This window comes from Colletotrichum acutatum, assembly GCF_030867785.1.
Source record: "Colletotrichum acutatum strain CBS 112980 chromosome Unknown BDZ83scaffold_104, whole genome shotgun sequence".
NCBI classification, from domain to species: Eukaryota; Fungi; Ascomycota; class Sordariomycetes; order Glomerellales; family Glomerellaceae; genus Colletotrichum; species Colletotrichum acutatum.
Genome location: NW_026849098.1, coordinates 127,909 through 151,707, shown reverse-complemented (window position 1 = coordinate 151,707; position 23,799 = coordinate 127,909). Strand labels below are relative to the sequence as shown.

Below are 23,799 nucleotides of genomic sequence, written 5' to 3'. Positions count from 1 at the left end.
TACATCTACAGAGCGTGGAGAAAGAGAAAGGTGGTCAGTCTGGTCAGCTTCGATGTCAAGGGAGCATACAATGGTGTGTACAAAGAGAGACTACTTCAAAGACTCAGAGCGCGGGGGATCCCGGACAAGCTGGTGAGATGGGTGGACGCCTTCTGCTCCCATAGAACGGCAAGCATCCTGGTTAACGGTCACGAGTCCGAGGCTCGTCCGCTACCACAAGCCGGACTGCCTCAGGGTTCGCCGCTTTCGCCCGTGCTCTTCCTCTTCTTCAACGCCGATCTCGTACAGCACCAAATCGACGAGAACGGGGGCGCGCTGGCCTTCGTCGATGACTACACGGCGTGGGTCACAGGCCGATCGCGCGAAGCAAACCGTCAGGGCATCCAAGATATTATCGATCGAGCACTCGCGTGGGAACGACGAAGCGGGGCGACGTTCGAGACGGACAAGACGGCCATCATCCACTTCACGCGCAACTGGAGGCTGCCGGCGGACTCAACCAGCTTCGTCATCAAAGGTGACACTGTCCGAGCAAAGGACCACGTCAAAGTATTGGGAGTGATGATGGACACGAAACTCCGTTTCGAAAAGCACATCGCAGACGCCGACGACAAAAGGGCTGGAGGCCGTGCTGGGGCTCAAACGGCTCAAAGGCCTGTCTCCGGCGACGGCCAGACAGCTTTTCGTGGCGGCCGTAGCACCGACGATGGACTACGCGTCGAACGTCTGGAGGTACAGGTGTCGAGCAGCGCAGATGAGGGTGATCAACCGAGTGCAGAGGATTGGCGCCCAAGCGATCGTGGGAACCTTCAACACGGTGGCCACGGCGGTCGCTGAAGCGGAGGCAAGCATACAATCGGCGCAAGAGAGGTACGACAGAAAATCAACGACATTCTGGGTACGGCTGCGAAGCCTTCCCAAGACCCATCCGCTTCGACGTCTGCGGGCGGTGGCCTTTAGACGGTTTCCGTCACCCTTCCAGTTGATGGCGGAGGCCTATCGCGACCTACCCCTTGACAAGCTGGAGACTATCGAAGGGTATTCGATCGCTCCTTGGGAACGTCGTATTGATACAGTAGTCGACGACGACACGGTCAAGGCCTCTGAGGCAATCCGGTCTGGATGGGCAGTGAGGATAGCGACAGGGAGCTCAGCAAGGAACGAGGTTGTGGGCTTTGGAACGGCGACGACGCTGCCCGCATCTTTCAGAGGGGGCGGTGGCGTCGTGACGGCCTCGCGTACGTTCGGTCAGAGAACGGAGCAGAACCCGTATGTAGCAGAGCTAGCGGCACTGGCAGAAGCGGTCAAGTCTCTCCCAGAGAGACTCGAGTACCGGGCCATCCACGTCTTCACCCGCAACAAAGCGGCAGTGTTGGTGATGCACAACCCGCGGCAGCAGTCAGGCCAACAAGAGATCCGACAACTATATGCCAGCGTGCAAGCTCTGCAGAGACGAGGCAACAGAGTCACTCTCTTCTGGCTTCCATCATCGATAGAGTCAGACCTGGCGCAAGCGGCCAAAGCAGCAGCAAAGGAAAGTACCCAAGTAAACAAGACACCACAAAAACGGCCGGCCAGAGCCTACTCGACGGCACTTAGGATCGCTTTACAGAGCGTGCGACAGAAGCACGGAGCCTTGCCCGACAACGTAGGAGCATATTCGAAGAAGATCGACATAGCCCTGCCGGGAAACCACACACGCAAGCTGTATGACGGACTGGCCTGGAAAGAAGCCAGCATTCTAGCGCAACTACGCACCGGAATGGCAAGGCTGAACTGGTACCTCTACCAGATCGGCGCAACCGCCGCGGCGCTATGCGCTTGCGGGCAATCTGCAGAAACGGTAGAGCATTTTCTCTTTCGATGCACACAGTGGACGGCACAGCGGACTCGGATGCTCCAACAGACGGAAACGCGGAGAGGAAATCTGTCATACTTCCTGGGAGGAAAGCGCGCGTCCGACCCTAAGGATTGGTCGCCAAGCGTAGACGTTGTCAAAGAGACGATCAAGTTCGCCATGAGCACGGAGAGGCTAGATGCACAGATCAGCCAGCAGCGAAACCACACGCAACTAACATCATCAAATTAACCGGAGACACCCCCACGCATCCTCGTGCCATCGACAGCAGGACTAGCTTCGGCCGCCGACGATAGGACGTCGAACACTTTGAGAAACAACTCCGAGATGGCCTGCTACTAACCCCACGAGCAACCGCAGCATCGACATGCAAAACTAAAAAAGACACATACGGAGACGAACAAGACTTGTATGGGCTTCTGGGAGGCAAGGATATGAACGAATGTGGAGAATATGTAGATAATCATGCGAGCCCTAAACAGCTTAGCCGGGGCGTAATAAACTATGTATGAACTCCCTACACAGGTCTCCTTCAGTCAAGCTGTCTCCAATCATGGCTTTCTCAACAAAACAATTCCTGGCTGGGGAGACGGACAGCTAGTTGCTGCCGTGTCCGCTATCGTGGTATCTCGAGCGAACATCTCTTATAATATCACGGGGGTCACGGGTGTGACGAGGGTGTCTTACGAGGATCTCATTTTGCAAGATGGATCTCTCACAGACATTACCTCAAGTGTCTCGGGAGATGGCATACTGTCCTGGAAGCCTGCTAGTTCTCCGAACAACGGATCTGACCACGAGCTGTTCTTTTTCTACGAAAAGTTGTCTCATAACCAGAATGTCCATTTCCTATCGAATACGACAAAAACCATTTGGGGCAATGGCTCGTATGTCGCGGACCATTTCAGCGCCCAAGGAGCTCGGACAGTGCAGGCCTTCTGGGACCAATATCTACTGACCGACGAGCTGAAAGGACTTTTGAGAGAGGTTGGAAATCATGGTATGATGTCTTTTAAACGTAATGGCTGTCTTGCTAGCTGACTTTGGCATGACTCTAGGATGGGAGGATAGCATCGAGATTCATTCAAATATTTCATGGACCCGCTCGCTTCCAACGAAGTTCGAAGGAATGTTCGCATACGACCTGAAGCCATACCTGCCTCTCGTCATGTTCGGCAACAACAACATCAATCTCCAGAGCACCTCCCCAGGAACTACGCGCTGTACTTTGGACCGACCGGATCAGGGACAGGGTTATGTCAACGACTATCGTGAGACTTTGGCAGCGGGTTATCAAGAGTACCTCACCACACTTTCACAGTGGCTTCAGAGTCTGGGAGTCAAAGGACTTTCATCCCAGCCATCTTACAACCTACCCATGGACATGGAAGCTTCGATCCCATTTGTTGACGCTCCGGAGTGTGAAAGCCTTCAGGGGCACGACAACATCGACGGGTATCGGCAATTCTCCGGTCCAGCAAACCTCGCGCGGAGAAAGATCATCTCCATCGAACTTGGCGCGGCTTTCGGAAGAGCATATAGCTACACCATCCCAGAGCTGCTGTTTTCTGCAAACCGTGCCGCTGCAGGTGGTGTGAACCAATTCGTAATTCATGGGCAGTCATACACCGGCAACTATCCACAAACAACATGGCCCGGGTACACAGCATTTATCTTCTACGTCTCAGACCTCTATTCGCCCAAAAGACCAGACTGGAATCACGGCCTTCAAGCAGCCTTGGATTACATGTCGAGGTTGCAACATGTCCAACAACAAGGTGTTCCACGTACCGATATTGCATTCTATAACAAACAGTCTGCTACTGATCCAAACTTTGGAACGGTGTACGCGCCAACAGATTTGATTGCTGAAGGTCTGTGATCCTATGGTCCGAATTGGGTTATGAATCGGCCACTGACATCGCTTAGGTTGGTCTTACACGTACGTTTCGCCGGACAACTTTGATCTTCCCCATGCATACGTTGAAGACGGTATTCTTGCACCTCAAGACGCAGCCTATCAAGCCATTGTCATCCTCGGATCCCAAAACCTAACGCAAATCTCAATTTCCAAGCTAGAGAGCTTCATGAAAGCTGGGCTGCCTATCATCGTGGCCGGCTCAGTCCTGGGGTTGTACCCTTCAGAGACGCAGATCAATCCTGGCCACAATTCTTCAAACAATGCGTTGATTCAGCTTCTGAACAACACGAACGTACATCATGTTGCAGAGGGCGAAATCTCCCAGAAGCTGAACGACTTGAATTTGAAGCCACGAGTTGGGGTGAGAACCAACGGCACGTGGTATTCGACATGGAGAGAAGACGAAGAAAGTGGCATCGCCTACGCCTACATACTTGGTGACTTGGAAGCAGCGACTGGGGAGGTGGTAGTCCAGTCACAGAGCATTCCCTATTTCTTCGATCTCTGGACGGGAGCGCGTCAACCGGTATTCAATTATAGGACCAACGGATCTACGACAATTATCCCGCTTGAACTCGCAGGAAACCAAACAAAGGTCATTGCTTTCGTTGCTGAAGCAGTCCATGGCACTGCGACTCCAGCCACTCATGCTGCCGATGTTTCATCCAACATTGTTGGCTACGCAGCACTGACCGATGGCTTTGCAATACACGTCGCTGCGTCTTCAGATCCGGCACTCGTCAGATTGTCGACTGGCACCGAAAACACTTATGTCAGCCAAGCTCCTGAATCCTTCGAGTTGGGGCCGTGGACTCTGGTTCTTGAGCATTGGGAGGCTCCAGAAAACTTCAGCGATGCAACCATCACAGCTATCAAGAGCAACACGACCCACCAACTCGATGAGCTAGTCTCATGGGTTGATCTTCCCACCGCAACGAACACGTCTGGAGTTGGCTACTACTACACGAATTTCACCTGGCCGCCAGCCTTGACGATCGGCAGTGCTCACGACGCGTCTTTTGGTGCCTACATCAAGTTTCCGCCCGTGTTAGATGCGATCACGGTCTACGTCAATGGCGCCAGATTGCCTCCTCTAGACTTGACCAACCCTATTGCCGATGCCACGCCGTACCTGATGAAAGGAAACAACCAGATTGTCGCCGTTATCCCGGGTACGATGTGGAATTACCTTCGAAGTATCCTACCCGAGATTAGGAGCTCTGGTCGAGAGTTTTCGGCATTCACCGCTCTCCCCAAGACCGACAATGGATTGGTTGGTGTTGTAACGGTTGTGCCTTTTGAGATGTTCCATCTGAAAGCTTAGGCCGCAGTGCTTGGGTAAGGAAATATGTAGCGAACATGCGAGAGCAATGCACAAAGACTTCGATCAGGTGCTAGATGGCCCGAGAAGCGTCAGTCTTTAGTCAACCATTAGATATATGCAGTGATAGGACGAATGTATCTGAGATTCTTTTCGATGTTGGGTGAACAAATCATGCAACAACATCATTTCCTCGTTGTGTCAGAGCTAAGTTATTATATCACGTGGTTGATGCATCTCAAAGCGATTCTCAGGAGTGTTCTTAGTTGCCGTTGTGCAAGATATCCAGACCAAATGTGGTAGATAAATAAATCCCTGCTTAGTTCGTTCCTCTATGAACTCATGCTCTGGGCATATGCACAGCCTGTGACAGGTCATACGACCTGCTGCCAAGGATCTGGTTCGCGTATGGCCTCGCGGTAGAGCCAAGACACCGTGCTGTCTGATCTAGACAGCTTGGGATAACCATGCGTGGAAATATGCAAGGTATTGGAAGTACGGTTACTCCTGGGACGCTGTGCCAGCAAGATCGGCCTCCAGTCAGCTGCTTAAGTAAGTATACCGAGGCTCGTGGCGGAGTTGACCAGAATAACAGCTCACTAGCATTCGGCCAAGAGAGCCCAGGATCGGCACAGCGTTGGGCGAGAATACTATGTTACGAGAAAGTTGCCGTATCCCATTTCTATACGTGGATTCTACCCCGCTTCGACATCCCAGCCAATCAGACTGCCAGCAGTACGTGTGTTTGACTAAGACGTCAATTATCCCAGCCACGACGTTGAGGCCGGTTGCTACCTAGCTCAAGTTCAACATGTATTGTGATGTAGAGGTTCTTGATGGACTTCCGGGAGAACGGAAATCTTGGAAAAGTTCCGGCACGATCCCGTATTCTTCGGGTCAGAAGCGGGGCTGGATAGAACTGCCGGTCCGCTCATCTCAAGATGGTTATAAGGAGTTGAGAAAAAGCCAAGGGATTAGCCAGGTCCGCCAAGTTACGCCACGATATTCTCAGAAGTTTGCTCTCTCAAAATGGCCCTGAAATTGACACAATCTTCTAGGAAACGTTGAGTCTATCGATTTCTTGATTCCACGGTTTATGCATGTCCTCGTAATTCCATTCTATGCTACGTTGATCCTGGGACTGGAACTCTGTACATGCAACTTTGCCTCCAATTGTACGAATACGCGTATGAGATGGCGAACTTTGCGTCGTCGGTACTTCACTCTTGTTCTCTAGTGCTTTATATGGTCATCTCAAAGTGGCGTAGAGTACATAATGGATCTGCTGGCAATGCCGCGCCGTGCTTGAGGTGTGGCTCAGAGATCCAGGCCTCGCTATATCGGGGAAGTTTTGAGCCTGCTACGCCATATCCGCTCCTATGCGAGCAGAGTATATCGCATCGGGAAGGATGTTATGCTTAGGGGCCACAATAAGCTCGGCCTGTTGAATATTGATTTGAACACCATGGGACATGGAGCAAAGACGTTTTGTCAATGCCCCGCAATATTTAAAGCGAAAGCGAGAATACATGTTGAATGCTTTGGACGAGTCGACGTAGCTTGGTCATATAGCTGGACATTCAGGCTACTACTATCGAGAATATGTCTACTTATCTTGTTCGCAGAGATTTGGGAGGAGTAGAAATATAAGGCGTGTTCCCGTTTCAACCAAATCTGTTTCTCCCATCCGAATGCACCAAATTTAATTCCAATTGAGAGATCGAGATGAAGCTTTCTTCTTTATTGGCTTTTTCTAGCCTCTTCTTTCTACCGACCACAAATGCTGTCCTCAGCGAATCTCATGTTAGGTCCCTCAATGTCACTCAAGATCTAGTCAGATGGGATGAACACTCACTCTTCATTCGAGGAGAGCGTATCATCATCCTGTCTGGTGAATTTCACCCCTGGCGTATTCCTTCGCCAGGCCTATGGCTAGACGTGCTACAGAAGATTAAGGCGTTAGGTTACAACGCGGTATCATTCTACGTCAACTGGGCCTTGCTCGAGGGCAAACCAGGTGAGGTACGCATGGACAGTGTGTTTGATCTTCAACCTTTTATCGACGCTGCCGTCGAGGCTGGACTATATCTCATCGCACGGCCTGGACTTTACATCAACTCTGAGCTCTCTGGGGGCGGGTTTCCCGGCTGGTTACAGCGCAACAAAGGAGAATTGAGATCAATGGCTCCGGACTACACCAACGCAACTGAGAGCTATATCTCAAGCGTCCTCCGCGTCATCTCGGCTGCCCAAATAACTAAAGGTGGACCCATCATTCTGGTTCAGCCGGAAAACGAGTACAGTCTAGCGGTCGGAACTGCCAACCCGGTTGAGTCGACCAAGCTGTTGGACCCAAATTACATGGTGTTCATGGAAGACCAATTTCGACGAAATGGCATTGAAGTCCCTTTGATTGGCAATGACGCCGTGCCTCTGGGCAACTGGGCACCTGGAACCGGGAAAGGAGAGTTGGACATCTACGCGCATGATGCTTATCCTTTCTACAGAGGATGTAAGTACTCCAATGACCGCACCAGTCATATTTTCTGATTGTATGTGTATCTAGGCGATAATCCCACGGACTGGAATGATCTCACTCCGCTGAGCCTGACGTATACGTACCAGAATCATCTGCAGCAGAGCCCAAGCAGCCCTTACGCCGTATTGGAGTATCAGGGAGGTGCTCCCGATCCATGGTAGGTCCATGCTATAATATAGTACCTCCCGTCAATATTTGTGCTGACTGGTTCAAGGGGAGGCGCTGGTCTGGACAAGTGCGCTGCGAAGATCAATCAGGACTTCACCCGCGTTTTCGTGAAAGAGCTCGTGTCGCGCTCCGTCAAGATACTCAACCTCTACATGGTATGTTTTCCCCCTTTCTTATATGAGCTCATTACCAACTTGGTGAACAGACGTACGGCGGGACAAACTGGGGCAACATGGGTCACTCAGAGGGCTACACGTCCTACGATCACGGTGCATCTATCAGAGAAAACCGTGGGATCGACCGGGAGAAATATAGCGAGGCCAAGATTGAAGCACATTTCCTGCGTGCTTCCGAGGCCTATCTCACAGCCATCCCCCAAAACGCCACGTCGACCGATTTTGTCAGCACCCCAAACCTACGCGTCGTCCCCATCGTAGGGGACAAGACTCGTTTCTACGTGGTGCGCCATACCGATTACACCTCCCTCAACCGCACGTCCTACAAACTCAATGTGCCGACGTCTGCCGGCAATATCTCTATCCCTTTGCTGGGCGGAGATTTGTCTATACATGGGCGAGACTCCAAGATCCACGTCACGGATCACGATGTTGGTGGCACTAAATTGATCTACTCGTCGGCGGAGATATTCACCTGGAAAACCTACGGAGGCAAAACATTGCTCATCTTGTATGGAGGTGATGGCGAAGAGCACGAGTTCGCTGTGCCATCTTCCCTCGGAAAGCCGCATTTCGAAGGCAGCAACGCCACGACGCGCACTTTCGGCAGCTTCAGAGCTATTCACTGGCTGGTTCAAGAGGAAAGACAGGTTGTACATTTCGAGAACGTCGAGATTCACCTCTTGTGGCGCAACGACGCCTACCGACATTGGGTCCTCGACCTTCCCGATGCTGACGATGGATTGATCAAGCCCACTCTAGGGAAGTCGTCAATCATCGCCAAGGGACCTTATCTACTGCGGAATGCAACTTTTGCCGATCGTGTTCTCCATTTGACGGGAGACATCAACGCTACTACAACTCTTGAAATCCTGGGCGGGGTCCCTCCGAACACCTCAATTAGCTTCAATGGCCGCTCCCTTCCGAACGCCCAGTGGAAGTATGGCAGACTCCAAGCTGAGCTCGTCTTCGAGAGTTCGGCCTTCAACCTCCCGGTCTTCTCCAAATTAGAATGGCGTTCACTCGATTCACTCCCAGAGGTCTCCAACAGCTACGACGATTCCGCCTGGACCGAAGCAACGCTAGAGCAAAGCAACAACCCTCGCAATTTGACAACACCAACATCGCTCTACTGCAGTGATTATGGGTTCCATGGCGGCTCACTCATCTACCGAGGCCACTTCACTGCGACTGGTAACGAGTCTTTCTTCAACGTGACAACAGCAGGCGGGTTTGCTTACAGCCACTCTGTCTGGGTCAACGAGACTTTCCTTGGGTCCTTTGCCGGAGATTCTCATACTGCCAACTCAACGCAAGTCTTTGATCTGACCAGTCTGAAACTCGTTGGTCCTTCAGTCTTCACCGTCGTCGTTGACCATATGGGGATGAGCATGAACTTCTGGGCGCGGTCCGACTGGATGAAGCTCCCACGCGGTATTGTTGACTTTTCACTTGGTGGTCATCAGCAGTCCGACGTGAAATGGAAGCTCACCGGGAATTTTGGAGCCGAAAGCTACATTGACAAGACGCGTGGTCCATTAAATGAAGGTGCATTCTATGCCGAACGACAAGGCTATCATCTTCCAGGGGCTCCCTCGTCTGACTGGGCTTCGGTAACACCATATGAAGGCACCAAGACAGCTGGTGTGGCCTTTTATAAGACGGAGTTCCCCTTGTATATGCCAATCGGCTACGACATCCCTTTGAGTTTTGTCATCTCGAATGTGACGGCTTCGAGTGGAGAGCCGAGCCTCTTCCGTGCGCAGCTTTTCGTCAACGGGTATCAATTTGGCAAATACGGTGAGTGAGAGTCTTGATGCTGTCCGCTTTTGATATCATTGCCATAAATCTAATGCCCATGCAGTCAACTACCTTGGCCCGCAAACGCGCTTCCCTGTTCCAGAGGGCATTCTCAACTACAACGGCAACAACACCGTAGCACTCACTCTTTGGGCTTTGGATAGATCGGGCGCACATCTCGAAGGATTTGAGTTGGCAGCGGACCATATCGTCCAGTCAGGCTACCGAAAGCCTGGGCAGACAACTCAGCCGTCGTGGGTAGAGAGAATTCGGGCGTACTAGAGAGATCTTCTTTGGAGAGCGCCAACTTTTCATTTCAGTGTATATTATTTCCGTCCTCTATCAGCCTGTCATCGCGGTCTCTGGAGTAATATCCTTCGATAGGGCAGTGTTGGAGAGTTCAATTAGCATCTCGGCTTCTTCGGAAATCTTCAAATGAGGCACAGAACTTATGTCGCGAAATAAATCGTGGCCATCAACTGCTATGGAAATGATCGACGGGCTGAAAGCAGGTGCATTTGGTGTCGAGGCGCAGCCGTTGTCAACCGCACACATTCAAGACACCAACCGGCTCCGGGGAACGGACGTAAAACAGGGCGACCGAATCTGCCTTGCGCGCCCTTTCAGGGCATGTCAATCAATTCACGCATGACCTCGAACCTCCTCTCTCGGGCGGTGTGCATACCATCGGCCTCTGGAGCGCTAAACCAGATTCTCTTACCGCAGCCTCGGCCCTGTGGCATTGAGTGCTGCGACTAGGTAAATCCGGGCTTGGCGGCGCGGAATATGCGCCGCTGTCAAGGTTCACAAGCGACTTGGCAGGCAGTTCCTAAGATGTTATGCGTGACCCTTGCATTTCAGCTCTTGATGAAAGATAAATGCCCGACTATCGTCCATGTCCCATCAACGACGTCTGATGAAGCCCGGCGAACCCTATTAACAAACAGAACTGCAATATGCCGCCCGTATTTGAAGACCCTTGGCCAAAGGAGAGAGTCAACAATTCACTTCAACTTGCCGCAGCAGTAAGTGACCTTCAGTTTTCAAGGGATGGTCTGATCTTGACGACTGTGTAGAACCATATCCAGCTCATTGAGATTTTCCTGAAACTCATACCGCACTTCAAACATGATAATGCTGGCGGTATTCACGATGAAGCTCTAGCTTATTCAGAGTGGCGCTATGTGAATTACATCCGCTACCTGCGCAGAACTGGTGTTGCGCCGCATGACTATCCACCCCCTTGGTAAGTTCCCATTTTTAAACTCAATTCAACGTGTTGACTGAGATTACTCGGTAGGGATGTTGCCATCATATGGTACTGCCATCTCCTATCGCCAGGCAAATTCCACCGGTATCTTTGGGATGGAGGGTATCGCGACTACGGCTTAAACCATCATCACTTCCCAGTGAAGCGCCTACTAGACCTCTATAACTCTGGCACATGGTCCGACAAAAAGGCCCAGAAGAAATGGGGGCTCTATAATATGAGAGATGACAGTCACAAGCTGCCTTTCCAACTGTGGCGGTACCCGCCATGGCAACCCGAGCGAAAGTCGAAGCTGCTGTCACGTTTTTCGAACAAGCAACCGTGTATGCATATCAAAGCTGACCCGGCGATCATGATGCACGATGTTGACCAGCTAGCCTATTGTACCATTATGGGGAAGAGAGAATGGAAATTGTCCGAGTGGACGGATTTGAGGATCGGGAAGAGACAAGACGTCTGTCTCAAGCACAACCTACACAGCCGGGACGGAGAATTGTGTCAGTTGACACCCTGGCCCACTCTCGACGACCTGCGAGAGACCTTGAACAGTCAGATTCCATTTTGGAAGACGGTCATTCAAGCAAAAGAGGGCGATGCTTCGTTTGCCGCGAGTCTCGGCCGCTCAATTGGCGATTACGAACAGTTCATCAAGTTGCTTGGAAGGCCTGCCGCAGGAACCTTCACCTCACGCCCAGTGGAATACGACATGGACACAATCTTTCGGTCCAAGTCAGGAACCCACCTGTTGAGAAGCCACTGCATTGTACCCCCAACCTTAGCTATCGATCTTCTTTGGCATACACATCGGCTTTACCCAGGCTCTTACTGGGTGTGGAGCTTTAGCGTCGCCAGGAGGCTCATTGACTATGAGCATGTCACGTCGGCCGCTGCAGCACAACTATTTTTGCACGACACGAGGAACGAATGGGCGAAGAATTATAGCAAGGACTGTCCCAAAGATCCCGTCATGGATAATTTGGGAGGAGACGGCTACGTTCCCGATGCGGCAGCTGTTCAACCTGGTCATCCTGCCAAAATCAAGGCAAAGTTCGTGCTCGGTGGTACTAATCCTATCAGGAAGAGAAAGAGACGCACAAAGGGCGAGTATTTCGTCTTCGACGGAGTCTATGTCTCTTTCGATAGTGGTGATTGCGGTGGAGGGGATGGTGGCGGCGGTGGCGGCGGCGGCGGCGGGGACGGAGGATGCGGCGGTGACGGCGGTGGTGGAGGAGGTGGAGGTGGCGATGGAGGATAATAGCATTGATGAAATGGGATTTGCACATTTTGAGGCAGCTGCTATTTGAGATGTGACATTATCATTATTATGATGCAGTTCTAGATGCAGTTCTAGCTGATCGCAGTATGGGCGCTGTTAATCTCAAGCCAGGATATGTTTGCTGAAGAAGTCCATGATATACGAAGACGCATTGTAGGATGCCGGACCATCTCCGTGCTCCTTGTTGTCGGCATTCACCCCAGTGTACGGCCAGCTATGATCAACATCGTGCTCGTAGACGTGGGTGACGAGACCCTTCATATCACCTGATCCCCAGCGATACATCTGTGCACGAGAGGTGATATTCTTCTCGCACGCCTTTTCGTCGAGGCCATCACGAACAGCCCATTCAGTTACCCAGTGAAAGACATCAGGCAAGCAAGCGCCGCGGCGGCTAGGATTGCCTTGGTAGGGAATAGTTCCATCGATTCCACCGTGAAACTCAATGAGAGGTATGTTGGACCTTCCGGGGTTGCACGGGATATCGACGGTCTTGGGATTGCAACCCTCTGCACCCTCGATGTAATAAGAGCCAGAGACGGGCGCAAAAGCAGCAAAGCGCGTTGAGAGTTCTTTGTGGCAGGCAGCATAGTTGACAAAGCCGCCGCCGTTGGATTTGCCGGTCATGAAAACACGGTTCGTATCGATGCAATATGTCTTCTCGAGGTCGTCCAATACATTGCTGGTGTACTCAATGTCATTTCTCTTGGTGATATTAGGAGTGCCTTCCCATCGTTCCTTGAAAACCATGTCAGATGCTTTCGTGAGCTTCTCCAACAAAAGTTGCTTACCTCGTATCCGCGTAGATAGACAACGATGTGATCAGTATTGAAGTATGGCGTTTCCAGGCGGTCGAGATCTCGCTGAGACTCTGGTGTTCTAGTTCCACCGTGGTAGGAGAATATGATCGGGTTATTGGACTTCGTGGAGTATTTCGGTGGTAAGAACAGGAGATAGTCTCGGGATCTTCCTTCTTTGTCGGTGTAAGGAATTTTGTACTCGTTCCCAGGTGCACGCCCCTGTGGTAGGGTCTTGGTGCATTGAGCAGATGCGGTCTCACTCCTTGCTGGTGTCGTCAAAGCTGTCGCAACAGATGCCGACGCGCTGAGGGCCAGCGTCAGAAAGCGTGAAGAAACCATGATGAAGTCTGTCCTGAAAGATGGACCGATATCGAACTGGAAGGCGGAAGAAGAAACCTTACTTCGTAGACAGACACCCAAATTAGGATAACCCGTGATTCGTCGTGAGAACCTCTACGAAATATATCCGCAATCGCGGATCACAGCAGCCGGAGTAGGATCAGCGCTACCCGGGCCTAATTCTCACTAAAGCCTCCCGGGTCTCACGATGTGCCGACAGAAATTACGAGAACACGGGGTGATCGTCGCCAGGCGTAAGCACGTTTCCCTAAAGGATCGCTAGGCACCGGCTTAACTCCCCTAGGAGACACTCCCAAATTGGAGAATGATTCCTCTGCAGGGCACATGGTCGCGCGTTTGCTGGGCTTGTCCACCGGAGAAAACCTCAGCCCCCCGGGATTTGACCGCGAAGGATGCAGAAGAAACCTTATTATTCCCCGCCCGCACGCGATTCGGATCTCAAATCAACGGACGAACTCGGGAATACGGCATACTTCCATAAAGCCACACTCTACGGTTGATGGACACTGGGTTTAATTACGCTCCTACCGTATTCATGTAGTCCCGCGTTGTCAGCATGCTGAGCAGGTCGGGTAATGACGGAACAACTGCTACGTTCACCTCAGAAATCTTTCCGACTGATCACACTGGAATTGGTCTATTCATTTATGGTCGTTTGAAAAAGCCATTGTTCGTTGCTTGAATAGGTATGACGTCTGGTTCTCAGTGACCTGAATTGGCCTGCGCGTTTCGGCTCTATATCTTCACAGGGACCAAGCCGCTCTGCCAGCGCAAGTCCAAACACACAAAGAAGGAGAAGCAGTTGCTCCGTACGCAATTGACGCTTTATTTTGTTTCAGTAATACACTAGAAGATTTTCAAATGCTTATGGATCCACCGACGATTTTAATCATCTAAACACATTCGGGCACATATCGGGAACATAAGCTTAATTCGGACGAATTGCCAAATGCCGGGTCACTTTTACCGGATTCAGCGTCTGTACCTGGAAAAAAAAAAAAAAAAAAAAAAAAAACGCTCCGCAACGCCAATTCAGCCCAGAAATGCGCGGAGTTGAGCAATTGACAAAGGTCCATTGTCAAATTTACTACAAGGTGATGGACATATAAATATCTGGTGATGTTTAAGCTTTTTGAATTAATTAATTCAAACTCTACTCGAGCAGCCAACCCAGCATTAAATATTTCTCAACTCGACGGCAGAGACCGACGCGACTGATCATGGGTGACACCATGAAAGCTTGGCAATATTCTGTCATCGACGGCAAGCTCGAGGATTCTCTTGTTCTCAACAAATCAGCGCCCATGCCAAGCTCCTCAGCTTTGGGTAAAGATGAGCTCCTTGTCGAAGTCATCAGCGCATCGCTCAACCCAGCAGATTACAAAGTCCCCGAGTCAACTCTCATCGGACGTCTCATGGTCGCACGCCCCGCTACGCCTGCCATGGACTTCTGCGGCCGCGTTGTAGCCACACATCCCACAAATTCCAGCTTTCAAGTCGGACAACTTGTATTCGGCGGATATGCTGGCGTTGGCCAGAAGGGTACGTTGGCAGAGTACATTGTCATCTCAGGAACTCACTGCACACCCCTCCCGGATGGCATAGACCCTGATCACGGCGCAGCGGTTGGCACGGCAGCGACAACAGCCTGGCAGTCTCTGTTACCGGGTACACTACAACCTGGCGGCAAGGTATTAATCAACGGAGGGAGCGGCGGTACAGGCACTTGGGCTATCCAACTGGCAAAAGCCTTAGGCGTTCAGGTCGTCACGACGTGCTCCACGAAGAACATCGAGCTCTGCCGAGAGCTTGGCGCGGATGAAGTCATTGACTATAAGAAGGATGACATCGTATCAAAGTTGAAAAATCGGGGAAGGACCTTTGATCTCGTCATTGACAACGTGGGCAACAGTCCCGAGCTGTATGACAGCAGCAGCGCTATCTTGAAGCCTGGTGGAACTTTTGTCATGGTGGGTGTCGGAGAAAGTCTCACACTTTCAGGATCGTTCTCAATGTTGAGCAAGATGATATGCCCAAAGATTCTGGGCGGACAGCAATTTTATTTCGTGCGAATGCAGAACAGCACGGACTTCTTCCGACGAATTGGCGGGTTGATGGGCAAGGGAGAGGCCAAGGCGGTGATTGATTCAACGTTCAGGTTCGACCAGGTGCCGGACGCTTATAGGAGGTTACGGGATGGACATGCCAAGGGCAAAATTGTTGTGCAAGTTGCGACTTCCATAGGTAGCAGGAGTTCGAATTGAGTGATCAAATACATCCCAATGTACTTGATGTGTAGGCCCAAGTGGTACTTCCGTCGCGGGGTAACAACTACCTATGCTCAGTCGATTTGAAGATTCGAGTGAATTGAGCTTCGATGTCTCCGCATTGTTTGCGTATTTTGCAGTCCATAAAAGTGCCCATGGCTCTATTCCACCCCTCGGATCTTGAAATAACACTCGATCGTGTTCACTCAAACACTTCGGTCCGTAATTTTAGCACTGCTCTTCTCTCTTCTCCGCTGTCCGGACTCATCTTCAATAACCTCTATTTGGGCCAAGCTCTTACAATGCCACCCCGGGTGCCCGCATCGGACAAGGAAAATCTCCTTCTGAGAATGGAGTTGCCCGGTACTCCAATTACCGGCATCACGCATGGGCATGCAAATTACCTTCGGTAGAGATGCCTTCTAGAATTATTCGAAAGGAGCCGAATATGGGGTTTCCGCCACACCTACTTAGAGTAGGCACTGCGACCCACCGTCGAATCCGAGGACATCCGCGCAAAGTCCCATCTAAGCCCGGCGTGTGTCGGTCGGTATCCGGGTCCGGGGTGCGGCGAGTGACTCAGGCCGTCCGCGGAATGTCAGCATCCAATCACAAGGCGCTCTGTCCGAGGTCTTTTCAAAGTCCCAAATCCGACAGCAAGGAGCTAGAATTAGAGGCTAGTTGTTCGAGGGCTATCTTACGACCTTGGCGAGTTGCTGAGCCTCGATTCTGGAGATCATCATCTTCTCAGGGGGGATGAGGGTTTGGGTTTGCAGAGTCTCACTATCATAAAAGACTTATAAAAACCATCTTCGGTCACCAATGCCCATAACAGAAATAATGTTCGACACACTCAGCAATCACATCACGTCTCACCTCAAATCGCGATTCGCCTGGTCATCACGAGCTTTGCAAGCTCAAATCCCCATCGCGATGTCTCTGTCCCTCGCTCAGAACTGTGTCCCGAGCACCTTCAGCCCAGTCCTCTACGGAGCTGAGATCCTGTCTCTCGAGGCGAACCTCGTCACCAACTACAGCGCCTCCGTCCCTTCGGCATTCCGATACACCTCTCCAGCCGTCGAACTGAAGAACGCGACTTTTTGTAATGTGACCATCAAGTATACGCACCCGGGCCAGAACGACAACCTCGTCACAGAGGCATGGCTTCCGGAAAACTGGAACGAAAGGTTCATGGCTGTGGGCGGAGGAGGCTGGGTCGCCGGCCGCTTCTTCTTGAGCTACAACGCAATGAACGGCGCCATTGCGGACGGTTTTGCGACCATCACGACAGATGCTGGTCTTGGGTCTGCGAATGAGCCTAGTCCGTGGGCGATGAACAGCCCTGGCAACGTCAATCTGTACAATCTCCAGAATCTTGCATCTGTTTCCCTCAAAGACGAGGTAATTACCAGCCATTTCCAACCCGATGCGCCGAAGAGCTTCCAAGGGCCCCGAGACCATTCACTAATCACAACTCCTCCAGGCAATTATCGGCAAGTCTTTGATCAAGAGCTACTACAGCCAGGATCCCCAGTACTCCTACTGGGCCGGCTGCTCCCAGGGTGGACGACAAGGCCTCATGCTCGCCCAGCGCTACCCCGACATCTACGACGGCATTGTAGCGGGCGCCCCGGCAATCAACTGGAACAAGCTGGTGAGCTTCGTCTACTGGCCCCACCAAGTCATGAACGAGCTCGGCGCGTTCCCTTACCCCTGCGAATTCGACGCCATCGTAAACACAGCAACCTCCGAGTGCGATCCCCTTGACGGGGTTACGGATGGAATCATCTCCGACATTGAAGCCTGCTTCAAGTCCTTTGACCCTTTCTCCCTCGTCGGCCAGTCCATCACCTGCGCGCAGAAGAACGGAACTCAGCAGATCATCTCAGAGGCCGCCGCGACGGTTGTGAACGCTACGTGGCACGGCCATGTCACCACGGATGGCAAGCGGCCGTATCACGGTATCCTGCCCGGAGCTGACTTTACGGGTAACAAGCCGACATCCAACGGCCAGCCGGGTATCGTGATGACGACTTGTAATGAAAGGGGCTGCGTCGATGAGCCTTCTAACCTCGGCACCGCGTGGCTCAAGCTCTTCGTCGCCAAGAACGAGACCTTTGACTTGGCAACTATGAGTCGCGAGGATTATGATGCGCTCGTGTACTCTGGTCGCCAGCAATATGAGTCTATGGTCGAGACTGCCGAACCTGATTTGAGGCAGTTCAAGGCAGCCGGGGGCAAGATGGTGACTTTCCACGGTTTGGTACGCATATATCCCCCCGAAGTCTGTACTAGGCAGTAGCAAGCTAACATCCCGTCCACAGGCTGACAACATCATCCCGCCCGGTGGAACCGAAGACTACTACAAGGCAGTCAACGAAGTCATTCCTGATATCCAGAATTTCTACCGTTATTTCGAGGCTCCTGGCTTGGGCCACTGCTTCGGCGGTGTGAGTGGCACCCCGACTGGCCTCTTTGAGCAGCTGCGCGACTGGGTCGAGAACGGCACCGCGCCCGACCAGACACCCATCCAGGTTTCTGTCGGAAATGCGACGCACAATCGGATTCTTTGCCCGTACCCTCAGAAATCGATCTTTAGCGATGGCTGTGGGGATGCATCCAAGGCTGAGTGCTGGTCTTGCTCTGAGAGTCCCGTGAAATCTAACACCACTAAGAGGGCTGCGCCAATGTTCCACGGGCTCTAATGGTGCCGTTTTAATGGTGGTGCGGGTTCTACTTGTCACAACCGGTCTTCATTTGCGCTTACCACGAGGTCTCTCTTCGCGAAATCTCAAACGCGATGGAACTTACTTTTAACTTCTTCTATGTACATTATATATTTTACATGCATACCTCGTAGCCTACAATGTTGAACTTTTCAGTCATCAACCCACTCAGCTTCGCACATCATCATTTGCTAACTTTTATGCTGTGTCCATCATCTCGCCTTGCTTCAACATGTCATTCGGCCATTCAAGCCATTCTTTCCAGTACGTCCCAAGGTGATCTGAAGTTGCCTTAATGAGGAACTCTCCAGAGCCGCCCACAGCCCAGTAGTCTTTTGCCCAATGCAGTAGCACGGCATAGTAAGACAACAGGACCAGAGCCTCTGGACGTCTTTGTTGCAGGAGTCTGATGTACTCCTGCGACACTCGAACGGGCCATTCCTGGATGACGATGAGCCTGCGACTTTCCTCCGAACGTACAGAATCGAAAAGATACTGCAGGATCTTTACAACATCTATGTAAACATCCCTCGTTTGTTCATTCATCTCATTCTCAGTCAGCCGCTGGAGCAAGCTATCACACTCGTTGCCTCGAAGGACTTGAGTGCCATTCTCCATAGAGTATGCCGGGTTATGTGGAAGAACCTTCTGCATATGGCCATGAAACTTGCCCATGGCTTCTGCAACAATGCCACGGATTCCATGATGAAGTGTCAGGCACTGAACGAGCTTGTCAAGCACGGTAGGTATCGAGGTTGCTGCGGCGAAGGCTTCAAACAAGGTTTGTTGACCAAGCAGAAGACTGAAACAGAAGAGAGCCATCACGTTGTCTTCGTTGACTTGGAATCCGCTGAAATCCAGGTGACCTATAGCCCTCGTCTGTAGGCCCGTTGCTTGAGTGAGGTACAGTGCCTTTGTTTCTTCGTTGATGGTGACTGTGCTCTTGTAGGCCGCGGTGAAGGCCAAGACTTGGTCCATCAAATATGGCGCCTTCAACGCTTCAGCATACGTCAGACACATGATTGGCCCCATTTCCGACTGCAGAGCAACGAGGACATCCGTGAGTGCTCCCTTGAAGAAGAGGAGTAGATCGAAGTGGAACAAACTGAAGCGTTCGGAGAAGAAATCATCAGACAGCTCTGATAGATTCAATGAGGTAGTCGCGCCAGGAGGATCTGGTACTGCTGAGGGCGGTTGTAATTGTCGACTGGAGGAAACCGAGGATTGGGGGCTCGGAGCTTGAGGTGTGGACAGGTGTGCCGGTGTTTGTGCTGGTGGCGTCGGCAGACTGCTAACTAGATCTCGATAAGAACAATTTCTTCCCGCGGTCTTGCATCTAATGCAAATCGGCTGTGACTCATCACACTTGACTTTTCGCTCTTTGCATTCTTTACATCCCAGGCGGGACTTTTTGTGCTTTGGCATTGTGGATATAAGACTGGTTCGGATCTGAATAAAGCAGATGGTCGGATTGCGATGTCGTGCGATTATGAGACCCGGGAGCGAGTGAACGACCGCTCACAAGAAAACAGAGAAAAAACAAAGTTTCGCAGGTTGCGTTTCCGAGCCTCAGATCGGAAAGCGAAGAGAATGTATGGGCAAGATGGGCATTGGAGACATAAGAGGCGAGTTGAAGAGGGCACGATGTCGGGTATGGCATCGTATTGGCGTATTGCGTTGTGATGTGTGAGACTCAGACCAATCGCATTCATCTCTGTCCGACCTGTTATCCACATCGAAATGGCCGCTAGTCAGCTTTATGCTTCACATCCCTCCAAGCTTGACCATGGACGGCTCAACTCGTGTCGGGTTATGAAGAAAGTAGGAACGGTAATATCCCGAGACCGAGTACCAATAGCGTGGAAGCCTCAGGGGCAATTCGAGCCGTGTTGGAGGCACCCTCACGTTGAATTTTCTGCTCTTCGTGTGAAGTGAAATATTCGAAGTGAGTGAGTACACTAAGGAGTGAGAGGCCATGAGAGTGAGAACAAGAGAATGAGGTGCTTCAAGGTCTGTGCACCGTCGAGCACAACTAGTACGATATTAGACTAGCGCTGGAAGGAAACCCCACCAACCGGTGTTCAGCCGAGTGGCCCCGCCTCTCCGCGCCGCGTCCCGCAGCCTTGCAGCTCGCAGGAAAATTTCTTGACCAGAGCTTCTGCAGTAGGCGGGCGCAAAAACTCCACCTGCATTGTACGGACGATGAGAACGTCCGCCACCTCAATTGGAACATGGCGACCGATGATGCTCCTCAACCGGCCGGCGGTGCTCCCGCGAGGCGGCCTGCTGACCTCCCAACTGGCGACAAACCGTCAATTTCATCAGAGTTCCGCGCAGATGGCTCGGCCCAGCCCGGTGCTGCAGTGGAAAAATCACAGGAGGGCCGACGCGGCGACAGGCGCGACGACAACAGGCGAGGCGGCAAGTCGCGCGGGCCGAAGCGGAAACACGACGTCGGCCGGTCGGCGTGGAGGTAAGCTCTGTTCTTATCCATTGACTTGTTATTTGTGTTTGCAACTCGCGCCAACGATGTCTAACCAGGGAATAGCCGTGAGGCCACCGACAAGCGCGGACGCAATGCCGAGTACCAGGAATTCAAGCGCAGAAAGGTAGACAAGGATGGCAACCCTGAGACCACCGAAAATCCTTTCACCGCCGAAGAGATCGCAGCCGAGGGACGCAAGCCGAAGCGAAAGGTCGCCGTCATGGTCGGATACTCGGGCACGGGCTACAAGGGCATGCAGATCAACAATGAAGAGAAGACAATCGAGGGAGATTTGTTCAAGGCCTTTGTTGCCGCAGGCGCCATCTCAAAGGCCAATGCCGACGACCACAAGAAGTCGAGTCTTGTCCGATGTGCAAGGACCGACAAGGGCGTCCACGCCGCTGGCAATGTCATCAGCTTGAAGCTCATTATCGAAGACGAGGACATTGTCGAGAAGATCAACGCCGCCCTGCCCGATCAGATCCGTGTCTGGGGTATCCAGCGTACCAACAATTCCTTCAGCTGCTACCAGACCTGCGACTCGAGATGGTACGAGTACCTCATGCCGACATACTGCCTACTGCCGCCTCATCCCGACAGCTGGCTGTGGAAGCAGCTAGTCGAGGCAGCGAAGGAGAAGGGCTACTACGAGGAGTTCCAAAAGAAGCTTGCCGACGTTGAGGGATACTGGCGAAAGGTTGACGAGGAGGACATCAAGCCGATTCTCGACAAACTCGATCCCGAGACCAAGGCCAAGGTGATGGAGAGAATTCACGCCGATGAGGATGCGAGCGCACAGGCAGACGAGTCCAAGCCTGTCCCCGAGACAAAGACCGAAGAGACACCAGCCGAGCCCGCCCCTACCGAGGAGAACAAGACCCCGGCAGAGGTTCCCGAGGGAAGCGTCAAGCCCAGAAACCGCGACCTCACCCCCCTCGACTTTGCCCTGCGCGACATCAAGGCCGCTTACATTGCCGCCAAGAGACGTTACCGTGTTACCCCCGAGCGCCTCGCTCAGCTCCAGGAGGCCCTGAACATGTACTGCGGCACAATCAACTTCCACAACTACACCGTCCAGAAGAGCTTCAAGGACCCGTCAGCCAAGCGCCACATCAAGTCCTTCAAGGTCAACATGCAGCCGATCCAGATTCGCGACACCGAATGGGTCTCCACCAAGGTCCACGGCCAGAGTTTCATGATGCACCAGATTCGCAAGATGGTCGGAATGGCTTCCCTCGTCGTCCGTTGCGCCACCCCACTGGAGCGCATCAAGGAGAGTTACGGCCCCACGAGGATCGCGATCCCCAAGGCTCCTGGTCTGGGTCTTCTTTTGGAGCGACCCGTGTTCGACGCCTACAATAAGCGTGCGGCGGATAACTTTGGCAAGGAGACAATTGACTTCACAAAGTACGACGAGAAGTTGCAGGCCTTCAAGGATAAGCAGATTTACCAGCGCATCTTTGAGGTTGAAGAGCAGGAGAACACGTTTGTGGTCCCCTATTCTTTCTATGCAACACATTCACTGACCTTGCATCTAGCTTCCACATTTTCTTCCAGCAGGTGGATAACTTCAAGTCCGACTACTTCCTGTGGCTCACGGCTGGCGGCATCGAGGCTGGTGGGGTTCGAACCGGAAAGGAAGAGAAGGGGAGCAAGACCCTCGAGTCGGCCCTTGGTGACGAAGACGAGAACCCTGTCAACGGTGACGGTTAAGTCAGCCACATCAGGAGATAGAGTCGCTGGATGTGGAGGATCAGAGCGGACAGCGCAGCGGTGACTGCCAATAGAAAATGATGCAATAGAATCAAAAAAGCATAAAGTTCCTTTTCCGTCCTCTGTATACGGGTATCAGCGTCGCGTGCTCAGAGACACGTTGTCCTCGTCTCAAGAACCCCAAGCCCAAACGCCAAAGCATGCAAATCGTAGTTTTCGCCTCTCTTCACCCAACTTCCCGAGTAAATCCTCGATCCCGTGCCTACGCAGCACCACCAGCCCCATTCGGCGCTGTAGGAGCAGCGGGCGGGGGAGCGGCAACAGCAGGGCCACCCTCTCCGGATGAACCATCCGCGCGCCCCATTGGCACCCACTTGCCCTCCGCCGCAGCTGCAAGGCCAGCGAACCGTGTCTCCTGGATGGCGTTCAGGAGTTCCGCGCACCGGACCACGTCGGCCTGGAGCTTGTCCGCCTGGATTCGCGCGTCGCCTTCTCCCTGGCCCAGCTTGCCGAACAGCCAGAGCTCTTTGAGGCGGCGGCTGAGGGCGAGGAGGTCTTTGATTGATGTGTGCTGCGGGGTCCTAGTTAGCCGCCGTGTTTGTTTTCACTCGTAGAGACAGGCGTAGTCAGGGCATTGTGTCTGGTGCTCTGAAATCACGAGAGGTCGGGGGTAAAGTGATGGGTAGTGGCCTACCAGTCCTTCGAATTCCATTTGCATCGACATGCCCGTCACAGCGATCGTCTGAGGCTCAACGTTCTTACGCTCTCCTTCGGCTTGGATCGTCGCGAGCATTGTAAGCATGCGGAAGCGGGAGAGGACGTCGGCAATGAGGCGGTTGTGCGTGTCCAGCAGGTTTGATGAGTCTCGTGAGGTGTCCATGGTGGCGGGGTTGTGTGGTGTTGATATATGTAAGAGGGAGTTTGTGAGGATGGCGGCCCTGGAGGTGAGGTGAGAGGTCAGAGCTCCTGCTGAATCTTGAAGTTCTTGGTGGGGCGGTGTGGTGGGGGTTCCTCGGTGTATGGTGACCTTGCGGTAGCCTTACCGAGGCGCTACACCGAGAACAGCCGGTGAGCAACAATAGATCACTCTTTCGGTGGCGTGAAAAGCAGCCAACAACA

General features: G+C 52.4%; 9 protein-coding genes across 9 annotated transcripts; 6 read left to right on the top strand and 3 right to left on the bottom strand.

Annotated features, from left to right (window-relative positions):
* Positions 1-2,362: 2,362 nt before the first annotated feature.
* BDZ83DRAFT_586202 (uncharacterized protein) lies at positions 2,363-5,103 on the top strand (the record flags this gene model as incomplete). Its single annotated transcript, XM_060505923.1, has 3 exons — positions 2,363-2,858; positions 2,917-3,732; positions 3,788-5,103. The coding sequence occupies 3 exons, from the start codon at positions 2,363-2,365 to the stop codon at positions 5,101-5,103; spliced, it is 2,628 nt and encodes an 875-aa protein (XP_060361112.1).
* A 1,469-nt stretch (positions 5,104-6,572) lies between these two features.
* On the top strand, positions 6,573-10,328 carry BDZ83DRAFT_760401 (glycoside hydrolase superfamily; the record flags this gene model as incomplete). Its single annotated transcript, XM_060515163.1, has 6 exons — positions 6,573-6,655; positions 6,909-7,612; positions 7,667-7,796; positions 7,854-7,962; positions 8,013-9,783; positions 9,848-10,328. The coding sequence occupies 6 exons, from the start codon at positions 6,573-6,575 to the stop codon at positions 10,063-10,065; spliced, it is 3,015 nt and encodes a 1,004-aa protein (XP_060361111.1). The 3' UTR covers positions 10,066-10,328.
* Positions 10,329-10,598: 270 nt separating this feature from the next.
* On the top strand, positions 10,599-12,308 carry BDZ83DRAFT_706916 (uncharacterized protein; the record flags this gene model as incomplete). The annotated part of the gene is made up of 3 exons (XM_060511536.1): positions 10,599-10,808; positions 10,860-11,029; positions 11,084-12,308. The coding sequence occupies exons 1-3, from the start codon at positions 10,740-10,742 to the stop codon at positions 12,306-12,308; spliced, it is 1,464 nt and encodes a 487-aa protein (XP_060361110.1). The 5' UTR covers positions 10,599-10,739.
* BDZ83DRAFT_706913 (carbohydrate esterase family 1 protein) lies at positions 12,197-13,792 on the bottom strand. The gene is made up of 2 exons (XM_060511535.1): positions 13,121-13,792; positions 12,197-13,067 (listed from the first exon to the last, which is right to left on the bottom strand). Exons 1-2 carry the CDS (start codon positions 13,466-13,468, stop codon positions 12,432-12,434), a joined length of 984 nt encoding a protein of 327 aa, XP_060361109.1. The 5' UTR covers positions 13,469-13,792; the 3' UTR covers positions 12,197-12,431.
* A 917-nt stretch (positions 13,793-14,709) lies between these two features.
* Positions 14,710-15,843, top strand: BDZ83DRAFT_655159 (zinc-binding oxidoreductase; the record flags this gene model as incomplete). The annotated part of the gene is made up of 2 exons (XM_060510782.1): positions 14,710-15,647; positions 15,789-15,843. The coding sequence occupies 2 exons, from the start codon at positions 14,710-14,712 to the stop codon at positions 15,841-15,843; spliced, it is 993 nt and encodes a 330-aa protein (XP_060361108.1).
* An 846-nt stretch (positions 15,844-16,689) lies between these two features.
* On the top strand, positions 16,690-18,461 carry BDZ83DRAFT_586228 (Tannase/feruloyl esterase; the record flags this gene model as incomplete). The annotated part of the gene is made up of 3 exons (XM_060505927.1): positions 16,690-17,157; positions 17,240-18,019; positions 18,081-18,461. The coding sequence occupies 3 exons, from the start codon at positions 16,690-16,692 to the stop codon at positions 18,459-18,461; spliced, it is 1,629 nt and encodes a 542-aa protein (XP_060361107.1).
* A 246-nt stretch (positions 18,462-18,707) lies between these two features.
* On the bottom strand, positions 18,708-19,898 carry BDZ83DRAFT_556339 (uncharacterized protein; the record flags this gene model as incomplete). Its single annotated transcript, XM_060503522.1, has 1 exon — positions 18,708-19,898. A coding segment is annotated over one exon (1,191 nt), but the record flags the coding sequence as incomplete, so codon positions are not given.
* A 756-nt stretch (positions 19,899-20,654) lies between these two features.
* BDZ83DRAFT_633331 (tRNA pseudouridine synthase A) lies at positions 20,655-22,785 on the top strand. The gene is made up of 3 exons (XM_060509028.1): positions 20,655-20,955; positions 21,024-22,452; positions 22,506-22,785. The coding sequence occupies exons 1-3, from the start codon at positions 20,685-20,687 to the stop codon at positions 22,678-22,680; spliced, it is 1,875 nt and encodes a 624-aa protein (XP_060361105.1). The 5' UTR covers positions 20,655-20,684; the 3' UTR covers positions 22,681-22,785.
* Positions 22,786-23,670, bottom strand: BDZ83DRAFT_633328 (uncharacterized protein). The gene is made up of 2 exons (XM_060509027.1): positions 23,375-23,670; positions 22,786-23,251 (listed from the first exon to the last, which is right to left on the bottom strand). Exons 1-2 carry the CDS (start codon positions 23,558-23,560, stop codon positions 22,943-22,945), a joined length of 495 nt encoding a protein of 164 aa, XP_060361104.1. The 5' UTR covers positions 23,561-23,670; the 3' UTR covers positions 22,786-22,942.
* Between the last annotated feature and the right edge of the window lie 129 nt (positions 23,671-23,799).

Coding starts and splice junctions, on each gene's coding strand:
- BDZ83DRAFT_706913 (XM_060511535.1), bottom strand. CDS start 13,468: ATGGTTTCTTCACGCTTTCTGACGCTGGCCCTCAGCGCGTCGGCATCT. Junction 13,068..13,120: donor TCTATCTACGCGGATACGAG/GTAAGCAACTTT, acceptor ATGGTTTTCAAG/GAACGATGGGAAGGCACTCC.
- BDZ83DRAFT_633331 (XM_060509028.1), top strand. CDS start 20,685: ATGAGAACGTCCGCCACCTCAATTGGAACATGGCGACCGATGATGCTC. Junction 20,956..21,023: donor GTCGGCCGGTCGGCGTGGAG/GTAAGCTCTGTT, acceptor ATGTCTAACCAG/GGAATAGCCGTGAGGCCACC. Junction 22,453..22,505: donor GTTGAAGAGCAGGAGAACAC/GTTTGTGGTCCC, acceptor CCTTGCATCTAG/CTTCCACATTTTCTTCCAGC.
- BDZ83DRAFT_633328 (XM_060509027.1), bottom strand. CDS start 23,560: ATGGACACCTCACGAGACTCATCAAACCTGCTGGACACGCACAACCGC. Junction 23,252..23,374: donor AAATGGAATTCGAAGGACTG/GTAGGCCACTAC, acceptor AGGACCCCGCAG/CACACATCAATCAAAGACCT.